At 41.3% G+C, this 11,558-nt stretch overlaps 1 protein-coding gene across 3 annotated transcripts in view; it reads left to right on the top strand.

The window, feature by feature from the left end:
• Positions 1 to 3,062: 3,062 nt before the first annotated feature.
• B3GALNT2 (beta-1,3-N-acetylgalactosaminyltransferase 2) overlaps positions 3,063 to 11,558 on the top strand; it is a 72,878-nt gene continuing 64,382 nt past the window's right edge. The window contains exon 1 of one of the 3 annotated variants that reach the window (XM_036919299.2): positions 3,063 to 3,408. In XM_036919299.2, coding sequence (XP_036775194.2) covers positions 3,291 to 3,408 — 118 coding nt within the window. In that variant the 5' untranslated portion in view covers positions 3,063 to 3,290. The remainder of the gene's footprint in view (positions 3,409 to 11,558) is intronic. The other 2 variants (XM_036919297.2, XM_057505740.1) reach the window with 2 other exon arrangements.

The raw sequence follows: 11,558 nt of genomic DNA, 5'->3' as shown, positions 1-11,558 counted from the left end.
TAAGTGATATAGGCAGCTCAGGCTGTAGTGAGATCTGAAGATGCTAAAAATTTATGCAAAACCATTTGTTAGAGGCTTCTCAGAGTGCCAGTAAAGTTTCCCCTGTAGGTTAAAGCATTTTGGTAATGGAAGGAACAACATCTTGACTAGTTAATATATTAGGGTGGTTTTGTTTATTCCTCCCTTTAGTGCTGTTCATTCTACTTTGAACAGTTGTTTAAGTACTGCTCTCGAATACTGCAATCTGCCCCATTTCAGTAACATATTTCCAACTCCCAAACCTACTCTACTTTTCATATTTTCTGTAGCACTTACTCATCTTCTACTTGCTGGTAAAATGTATTTCTTTATTATATCTGTAGTTTACAGTCACTGCCACAGGACAGGTATCTTTGTTTTATTTATTGATTTATCCCAACTACCTATATAGTGCCTGGCACATAATAATTGCTCAATTAGGTCTTCTTTGAATGACTAGGTCTGCCTAAATTAGAGATGATTTCTTTTTTTGCATTAGCTCATTTTAATTTTTTAATCACAAAATGAAAACTTTAGGTTATCAACAGAGGCCTTTACTACCTTCCTTGACAATAAAAAACAGGACACTCTTAGTCAAGAAAGTAATAATTGGTTGTTACTATTTCTTTAATTGAAATGTAGAAAGCAGGTCAGCATAGTTTCTAAACAAAGAATTTCTAGCAAGAAATTTGTAGACCTTACAAATTCTTCCTTATTAAGAGATGTGTAAACAAAGTCTGGGAAAGGGACACAGGCATCTTGTTGATATTTACTCAAGGTCGACAGTGATCACAGCCTACTAATTCTGTGTCCCACATGAAGAAAAATTTTTCTTTTTTATCTTCAGTGTATTCAGGGGCCACGGAGAGTACATAGGGACCGACCAGAAGACTCTGCCAGAAGGATTCCCAAAGTGTTTAGAAACTGCAGTGATTCTTAAATTTGCATAATATAGTGTAGTAGCAGCCTCTAACATGAACCCCAGTGATCGTTGCCTCCTGGTATTCACACCATGTGTGGTCCCTCTACAGTGAAACAGAGCTTGTCTGAGTGACCAATAGAATACTGCATAAGTGACTTCCAAAGATTCTTCATAAAAGGCAGAATAGTGCCTGCACTGGTCTTGTGGCTCTCTAGCTCTTGGGGAAGCAAGCCTTCATGGTGTGTAGACACTGAAGCATCTTGAAAAACCCACTCAGGCCAAAAGGCAGCATCAACTTGCCAGCCATGGAAGAGAGCCACCTAGAAAGCAGATACTCCAGCACTAGTTAGGCCTTCACAGTCCTAACTGACCTCTGCAGGCAGTTTTATGGGAGACCCTAAATCAGAACTTAGCTCCCAAATTCCTGACCCACAAAAACTGTGAGTGATAATAAATTATTGTTTTAAAAGTTTTGGAGTAATTCATTAGGTAACAATAGATAACTAACGAATACTCAAAGCCCTTTAAAGGGGGAAATATATTCCTAATCCCCATTTATTAAATTATTTTTATTATCTAACTTAAAAAAGTACAAACATACCTGTGGATAAAATTATAACATTTCCAGAGTGTCTCGCCTGGCTTTAGTTCATTTGCATATACTCAGGGGTGGAGGAGTTCACCGTCAATGGGTAATTACCTAGGCAACCGAGGACGTGTCTGAACCTGAGAGTTTAAGGGAAGGGGCTGGCTTGTTTGTTGGCTTGCTTCTTTCCGGAGCAGGGGAGAGGGCTGGACTGCAGTTTTTAAGCAATAAACGGGTTTTAAACTTTATTTCTCCCTTTGACTGATTTCGGTTTTTAGAGGTATTTTGCCCTGGGATTTCCTTTCACTGGGCTTACAATACCGTGTAAACTCTTTAGGCTTATAATTTTTATACAATTCTTAAACCAAAACATTTTAAAATTAAGCATACTACAGACAACACTACAAAACAGTGATTTTAACAGCTGTTTTTCTGAAATTAAATTGCATGCAATGAGACCATGTATGGTACTGACAGTGCCTGAGAAGTCGCCTCCTGGACTGTTCAGTTACTTGAATAAAATCCTTCTCCCATAAGCCTCTTTGAAAACGGATTTTCTGTGGTTTTCAACCAAGACTTTTCTCAACAATATAGTTAACTGTTTCCACGTGGGAATTCAAACAAAAACCCACCATAAACCAGGCACTCAATGTCATTCTTTCCTCGTCCTTACCATACCCTGGGTCTCCCCCTCTCCGCACAGCCTCAACCAGGACACGTGCGCGAGCGGCCGCAGGAGGCGGGGTCACTTCTGTCCTGTCCCCACGGGCCCTACAGCCAGGCCTCAACAGCTCACGTCCCATGGCAGGTACGCACCTTGTTCTACTCCACCCTTCACAGCCGCAGTTTAACACCGGGCACATGCAGTGTTTTGTCCACTGGACCATCGCTGTCTTACTCCACAGCTTGATCCCCTGGGTGCCATCTTACTCATACCGAGTTTCTAGAGGACTGAACCAGGCAAGGAGCCGGCTACACGATGCACAAGAACTAATAATATTCGATGATTCACAACTAAAGACACAGGCTTTGGACTGTCTCATCCCGCTCTTCGGGCCAAGGGGACATCAACGGAATCCCTTCCACAGAAAGGCAGCATTCGGCATAAGGAAGTTCTGCGTGATTTAAAACAAGTGTCACTTAGATCTCTGTACCTGAAGCAACCGGCAACCTTCGCCTCAACCGTGGGTCCCTCCCTGGTTGGGGTTGCCTCAGAGCGCGGGATAGCCGAGCACTTCCTCCCCTCGGCCGTCGAGGGGCAGTAGTCGTTAATACGGTTGCGCATGCTCTATATGGGGCCTCGCGCTTCGCCTGGGCGACCGCTGAGTGACGAAGGCGAGAGCGTGGGATTAAGGGAAATGTAGTCTCCGAGCCTCGGGATCACTGGTGCGCTCCCTACTTGGGCTCAGAGCGGAACTTCAGCTCCCACCTGGCGGGCGGGCGCTTGGTGGTGGTGGTGAACACAAGAGAAGGGGCGGAGCGAGTGAAAGAGTGGGCGGAGCCTAGGGAGGCCAAGCGGAGGGGGCGGGGCTCCGGCCCGCAGACCCTCCGCCGCCTCTGGTTTGAGGAACTTGAGGTGTGGGATTGGGAACCGCGAGGATCCCGGACTACCGCAGGCGCGAAGGCGGGTGTGCCAGAGTGGTCGCGCCCGCGTCGGCCGCCACCCCTCGGCCTCCTAACGAACAGGTCCTTTCCCACTCCGCCGGAACGCGGGAGAGCGCGGCGAGCGGCGGGGGCGCGAGGTGGGACCGGCGGGGGCGGCCAATGCGAAACTGGCTGGTGCTGCTGTGCCCGTGTGTGTTCGGGGCCGCGCTGCACCTCTGGCTGCGGCTGCGCTCGCCGCCTCCCGCCCGCGCCTCCGCCTCCACCTCCAGCCCCTCAGGTGAGGTTCTGCGGCCGGGTGGGCTGGGCGGCCGCCAGGGGCGGGAGGCCGACTCGGAGCCCTGCCGGGAGTCTGGAGTGGGGGCGAGCCGTACGCGACGGTCCGCAGACGAGACAAAAGGCCCTTTTCATCCCCAGGGCTTTACATTCGGGCAAACTTGAGGGCGCTTTGCTCTTTGCGCGTCCCCGTCGCTTCTCACCTCCCCGCTTTCTTTCTGGTCACAAAACCGGTGCCGGCCACCGCAAGTCCTTCGGCTGTCCCCCGGGGCCTGGTCGGAGTCCGGCACCTACCGCCTGCTCCTGGAGCGAAGCCTCGTGTGTCCTTCAGCCGCGAGCCGCTCTGCTCGCGCCAGGGTTCGGGTTACCAGGTTGCTTTCTTCCTCCCCAAGTTTTGGGCTTATTCGGTTAAGACTCTGAGGTCTTAGTATCGTGGATAATGTTTGTGCGTGTTTTAAAGGGTGCCTGGGTTTTGCTTTGAAGGAATAGCTTTGCTTTAAGGTTATGCGTTGTTTTTATTCTTTGAAAATTCTATGATGTAAGACGGTTAAACAACAAATCTAGACATGATATAGGGTATGGTGTGACTGCGCGTGGAGTTGTTCCGGTGAGTTTGGTTTGCAAAGCACACTTGAAGTATGCGTGAAAATATCAAATTCTTTAACGAATCTTCCCTTTGCTCTAAAATTTATTCTCTCATGGGAATGAAAATTTATTCTCTCTTTGTTCTTGTTCACTTCACATCCTAAGAATAAACAGAATGCTTTTCCCAGAGTAAGTATGCAGTGGACTTTTTTGTTGTTAATGGTTCCACTCCCTGAACTGTACATAAGGTTTCCCTTTTATTCTTGTCGTCCTTTTTAAGGGCTTGCGCCAAGACTTACAAAAAAACCTAGAAGGCTATTTTTAAAATGAGGTAATAGTAATTTTGTAGTTTAACTACGTGGGTAATATTTTTCTTACCACTTCTCCACAAAACAGCTGTTTTCTTACCCAGAAGAGTTTGAAAAATTAGAGTTAAATCTTTGCAATTCTGAGTTTGGGTCTGTGCCTTAACAAGGATAGAAACTAATTCGGCAGTCCTCAAAGCAATCTCGTTATAGTTGGGGTTCTTTTTTTGTGGTAACAATCTCTTAAAAATCTTTTCCTAACAGATGAACTATGAGCTCTTTGAAAGGCTGTTTGTGTGACCTATCTAGATAGAGTTAAAATAATATTTAAATGATTTAATAAAAGTAGTGTTACAGGGCATTTAACCTGTTAACAGGTTAAGGCTTTTTGTTGTTTTTTAGGTTTTTGTAACTAAGCTCAGGAAAGGGTGAGATAGATAGATAGATAGATAGATAGATAGATAGATATAGATACATATAAAATTTAGTAATATCTGTTGCGTTTGTGCTTTAAGGGTTTCTTTTCTTTTATTTGATGAGTGAGCTCTATTGGAATTTTTTTGCAGAGTATTCTTAGGATATTTATGACCTTAACACTTAACAGTCTTTTGGGGCTCAAAAGGCAAGCAAACACCCAGCTCAACTTCAAGGTCAAAACTTAGTAGGCCTGTCAGGTGATTTCTTGGTTTAAGATTTTTCTCTCACTCCCTTAATGTTTAGATAATGCCCTTATCTGCATTAGACCAGGTGAGATAAAGGAAACTAGGAAGTAGTCCCACAGGGAACAGTTGTAGGTGAGGGGATTAGTATTAGTTAAGAAATTAACATTGAGTGATTTAGATGGATATTGGACATCTGGTAAGATAATAGAGTATTTAAATCTAAATGAAACCTGACAGATTCCTAACTTTCCGTTTTCACTTTTGGTACTTTCAAAACTAAAATCAGAAATACTTTGATTGCCAAAATTTCCTAAGCTCCTTTTCCCATATGTTGTCAACATGCTTAAACAAACATTGGGGCATTTTTACATTTCAACCCTTAATTTCTTAAGCCTGAAGTGAGAGAGGAAACTCAAGATTTTGTTGTTTTCTTCTTTTGAATTAACGTTAAGATTTGTTGTCTTTTCTCTCCTGCCTCTGTCTTCAGTCTCATTAAGTTGTAGCAATATTTTTTGATAGGGAGATCGACCTTCCCCGAATATTTAAAAAGGCCCTCTGACTGGCAGTTGATTCAGCACATACTTGACAGCCCACTCTCTGCCAACTCCTGTTGGTAGGTATAAATTACAGCAGTAATCAAGAGAAAGTCTCTACTGTCGTTCCATTTGCAGTTTAGAAGGGAAGATAGAACATAAGAAAATAATTATGAAGTATCATAGGGAATAGTGATAAGTACAGTGACAAAAATCATGCGTTGTAAGAGTATAGAGAATATAGTGCTGCTGTTTTACATGGAGAGATCAGGGAAGGCCTTACTGAAGAAATGACAGTTGAGAGGGGACCTGAAGTGAGTGAGTCATGTTATCACCTGGTACTTTTCTAACGTAGTGGCTCACTTTCAACAGGTGAAACACAGGAAGAGCAACTAGCAAGGAGGAAGCAGGTCTGTTGTAAAATCAGCAGCCTAGGGGTGACCAGGAAAATGGAAGCAAAGACAACCACTGGACTAGAGAATATAGATACAGGATATCTTGATTATAATGTGTTGGTTTGGGGTAATGCCTTAGCAGGAATTATTTAATAGTTTGATTTAGAAAAAGAAACGTGCCAAAGAAGGCGGCTTTTTCTAGGATATTTCAAAAGAAGGAAGCCAGAGAGAAAAGAAAGAACCATTTCCATTCAGCAAATACAGGGTGCTATGTATAGTGCTAGATACATATGCCCTGCTTTTTAGGGGCTCATAAGTCTTGAACTGTAGGCCAAAGCTAAATGGAGCTTGCTTTGCAATGTTGCGTAGGGCTGGTTCATCCAAAATGATTCCTATATGCTGGGCTTTCAGTGCTTCATTTTCCTTATTTATAAAATGATGACCTCATAGGGTTATTGTGAAGATCCAGTTAAAACACCCAGAGCAGTGCCTAATTCATAGCAAACACTTCATGAATTTTACAGAGAAGTGGTAGTAGAGTGGTGCTGATGGCTATGCTGGTGAGGTGTTTTGGGAGTTGTCTGAAGTTGCTCAGAGCATCCTGGTAATGTGTATGGTGATTGTCCTTATCAGCTATGTGATGAATTTGTATGTTTTCCTCATTTTCGGGATTTCTGCCTATTTGTGACAGATGTCATCTGAAAGTATGAACATGACAGTGGACATTGAGTCTGATTTTTATAAGATTCCTTGGGCTTATTTTGAACAGTTTTAAAGTCAACCTCCCTTAGTCTTTAATAAATTTGGATGTCCAATCTCAGTGCAGAGCCTGGCAGGTTCCAACTCTCAGGATATATTGCATATCAAATAAGAGAAGCAGTCATTGTCCTCAGAGAGTTTGTGTGGGATTTTAATTACTCCTGACGTTATGAAGATTGTTGACTGCTATGTACCTGCCATCTAGAATAGTGAACATAGGAGGTGCTCAATAATTTGAAGGAATGAATCTGGAGAATAAAACTGGGAAAGTATGAATGAATTTGTCACTTGCAGGTTATCGGTTCACATTCCATGATTTTATGATTTAAATTATTTTCTTTTTTGTGTTTTTATATTTTATATTTACTTTGGTAAAACAAGGTCTTTGTAGAATTTTTTTGAAATTATTATTATTTTTTGTAGATAATTATTTTTTATTGAAGGGTAGGTGACATACAGTATTACATTACATTAGTTTCAGGTGTACAACACAGTGATTCAACATTTATATACATGATAATTCTAGGTACCAGCTATCACCATACCAAGTTGTTAAAATATTTTGACTATATTCCTTATGCTATACATTACGTCCCGGTTACTTATTTATTTTACAATTGGAAGTGTGTACTTTTTTTTTTTGTTTGTTTTTGTTTTTGTTTGTTTTTGGTTTTGTGAGGGCATCTCTCATATTTATTGATCAAATGGTTGTTAACAACAATAAAATTCTGTATAGGAGAGTCAATGCTCAATGCACAATCATTAATCCACCCCAAGCCTAATTTTCGTCAGTCTCCAATCTTCTGAGGCATAACAAACAAGTTCTTATATGGAGAACAAATTCTTACATAGTGAATAAGTTACATGGTGAACAGTACAAGGGCAGTCATCACAGAAACTTTCGGTTTTGCTCATGCATTATGAACTCATGCATTATGAACTATAAACAATCAGTTCAAATATGAATACTCATTTGATTTTTATACTTGATTTATATGTGGATACCACATTTCTCTCTTTATTATTATTATTTTTAATAAAATGCTGAAGTGGTAGGTAGATACAAGATAAAGGTAGAAAACATAGTTTAGTGTTGTAAGAGAGCAAATGTGTAGTGTAGATGATCAGGTGTGTGCCTGTAGACTATGTGTTAATCCAAGCTAGACAAGGGCAATAAAACATCCACGTATGCAGAAGATTTCTCTCAGAACAGGGCGGGTAAGGTTCTAAGCCTCACCTCTGTTGATCCCCAATTTCTCACCTGATGACCCCCCTGTGACTCTGCCTGTCTTAGGTTGTTCCTCCCTTGAGGAATCTTACCCGTCTCTGGCTAACCAGTCATCTTCCGGGGCCATACAGGGAAATGTAAAGTTGGTAAGTGAGAGAGAAGCCTTATTGTTTGAAAAGGTTAGCTTTTTACTTCTTTGCATATTTATGCCCTGTGGCTTCTATGCCCAGCATTTGTCTTGAGGTATCTTTACCACTTGGAAGAATTATGATACTCGGTAAATTTGATATGAGGCACGAATTATATTTAAGGGTTGTAATTAGGAAGGAAGAAGAAAAGCTATAGAAGTAGCAGGCGGCAGAGAACATGGGAAGATTGATTATTTCTTTGACATATCTTCTTGTAGAGTAACTTCAGCATGGATAGGTTTTAAACTACTACTTAAATTGTGCACACACATTAACATAATAGGAGTATAGTTACCTAACCAAAGCATACCTGTAATTACCAGCCATCTCCAGTGAAACCAAGAAAACCAGTTAGGCACCTTAGGCATTTGTGAAAACTTATCTATGATATGGTGGATATTGTCCAACTGAACTTGAACAGTCTGAGAGAAATCAGACAAATTAAAACAACCCATTCCTGGGGAATGTTCACATCCTATATGTTCTTTTAACAGTAAATAGTCAGTAGTTGTAAGATTTTGGAGCGCTACAATTTGCACTTCTCCTAATTCTTGTTTGAGTTCCAACAGTATAGATCCAGTCAAATTTGTTGTTTTACTGTATGCATAGGCCAGCTTAGATATCTCCTTCTTCATTCCCATGGCAAGTCCAGGAACCGGTGGGATGAGTGCATCTACAGCTGTAGCAGTGCGTGGATCTTTGTTGGGGTTTTTTGATGATCATCTTCTGGCATGAGTGTTCCAGAGAGTGCTGATGTTGGAAGTTCTTTTTCATATCGTATCTTAGTTCATTTTTGGGGTAGCCCAATTAGGCTTTGATCCTCTGTATAAACACAAACAGATCCTTTGCCTACACTTTTATATGCCCTTTATACCCTTGTGTAGAACTCATTGGAGGTTACCACACAGGAACTGCCTTTTTTTTTTTTTTTTTTTGGTATCACTAATCAACACTTATATGACGAATATTATGTTTACTAGGCTCTCCCCTATACCAGGTCCCCCCTATAAACCCCTTTACAGTCACTGTCGTTCAGCATAGCTAAATGTTGTAGAATCACTACTTGCCTTCTCTGTGTTGTACAGCCCTCCCCTTTCTCCCAACCACCATGCATGCTAATCTTAATACCCCCCTACTTCTTCCCCCCCTTATCCCTCCCTGCCCACCCATCCTCCCCAGTCCCTTTCCCTTTGGTACCTGTTAGTCCATTCTTGAGTTCTGTGATTCTGCTGCTGTTTTGTTCCTTCAGTTTTTCCTTTGTTCTTATATTCCACAGATGAGTAAAATCATTTGGTATTTTTCTGTCTCCGCTTGGCTTGTTTCACTGAGCATAATACCCTCCAGCTCCATCCATGTTGCTGCAAATGGTAGGATTTGCCCTTTTCTTATGGCTGAGTAGTATTCCATTGTGTATATGTACCACCTCTTCTTTATCCATTCATCTATCGATGGACATTTAGGTTGCTTCCAATTCTTGGCTATTGTAAATAGTGCTGTGATAAACATAGGGGTGCATTGGTCTTTCTCATACTTGATTGCTGCATTCTTAGGGTAAATTCCTAGGAGTGCAATTCCTGGGTCAAATGGTAAGTCTGTTTTGAGCATTTTGATGTACCTCCATACTGCTTTCCACAATGGTTGAACTAACTTACATTCCCACCAGCAGTGTAGGAGGGTTCCCCTTTCTCCACAGCCTCGCCAACATTTGTTGTTGTTTGTCTTTTGGATGGCAGCCATCCTTACTGGTGTGAGGTGATACCTCATTGTAGTTTTAATTTGCATTTCTCTGATAATTAGCGATGTGGAGCATCTTTTCATGTGTCTGTTGGCCATCTGTATTTCTTTTTTGGTGAACTGTCTGTTCAGTTCCTCTGCCCATTTTTTAATTGGGTTATTTGTTTTTTGTTTGTTGAGGCGTGTGAGCTCTTTATATATTCTGGATGTCAAGCCTTTATCGGATGTGTCATTTTCAAATATATTCTCCCATACTGTAGGGTTCCTTTTTGTTCTACTGATGGTGTCTTTTGCTGTACAGAAGCTTTTCAGCTTAATATAGTCCCACTTGTTCATTTTTGCTGTTGTTTTCCTTGCCCGGGGAGATATGTTCAAGAAGAGGTCACTCATGTTTATGTCTAAGAGGTTTTTGCCTATGTTTTTTTACATGAGTTTAATGGTTTCATGACTTACATTCAGGTCGTTGATCCATTCTGAATTTACTTTTGTATATGGGGTTAGACAATGGTCCAGTTTCATTCTCCTACATGTAGCTGTCCAGTTTTGCCAGCACCATCTGTTGAAGAGACTGTCATTTCCCCATTGTATGTCCATGGCTCCTTGATCAAATATTAATTGACCATATATGTTTGGGTTAATGTCTGGAGTCTCTAGTCTGTTCCACTGGTCTGTGGCTCTGTTCTTGTGCCAGTACCAAATTGTCTTGATTACTATGGCTTTATAGTAGAGCTTGAAATTGGGGAGTGAGATCCCCCCTACTTTATTCTTCTTTCTCAGGATTGCTTTGGCTATTCAGGGTCTTTGGTATTTGCATATGAATTTTTGAATTATTTGTTCCAGGTTATTGAAGAATGTTGCTGGTAGTTTCATAGGGATTGCATCAAATCTGTATATTGCTTTGGGCAGGATGGCCATTTTGACGATACTAATTCTTCCTAGCCATGAGCATGGGATGAGTTTCCATCTGTTAGTGTCCCCTTTAATTTCTCTTAAGAGTGACTTGTAGTTTTCAGAGTATAAGTCTTTCATTTCTTTGGTTAGGTTTATTCCTAGGTATTTTATTTTTTTTGATGCAATTGTGAATGGAGTTGTTTTCCTGATTTCTCTTTCTGTTGGTTCATTGTTAGCGTAGAGGAAAGCCACAGATTTCTGTGTGTTGATTTTGTATCCTGCAACTTTGCTGTATTCCGATATCAGTTCTAGTAGTTTTGGGGTGGAGTCTTTAGGGATTTTTATGTACAGTATCATGTCATCTGCAAATAGTGACAGTTTAACTTCTTCTTTACCAATCTGGATTCCTTGTATTTCTTTGTTTTGTCTGATTGCCGTGGCTAGGACCTCCAGTACTATGTTAAATAACAGTGGAGAGAGTGGGCATCCCTGTCTAGTTCCCGATCTCAGAGGAAATGCTTTCACCTTCTCGCTGTTCAATATAATGTTGGCTGTGGGTTTATCATAGATGGCCTTTATTATGTTGAGGTACTTGCCCTCTATTCCCATTTTGCTGAGAGTTTTTATCATGAATGGATGTTGAACTTTGTCAAATGCTTTTTCAGCATCTATGGAGATGATCATGTGGTTTTTGTCTTTCTTTTTGTTGATGTGGTTAATGATGTTGATGGACTGTCGAATGTTGTACCATCCTTGCATCCCTGGGAGGAATCCTACTTGGTCATGGTGTATGATCCTTTTGATGTATTTTTGAATTTGGTTTGCTGATATTTTGTTGAGTATTTTTGTATCTACGTTCATCAGGGATATTGGT

This window comes from Manis pentadactyla, chromosome 8 (assembly GCF_030020395.1).
Source record: "Manis pentadactyla isolate mManPen7 chromosome 8, mManPen7.hap1, whole genome shotgun sequence".
Lineage (NCBI taxonomy): Eukaryota > Metazoa > Chordata > Mammalia > Pholidota > Manidae > Manis > Manis pentadactyla.
The sequence above is the reverse complement of the archived record's forward strand: the minus strand, read 5'-3'. Positions and strand labels throughout refer to the sequence as shown.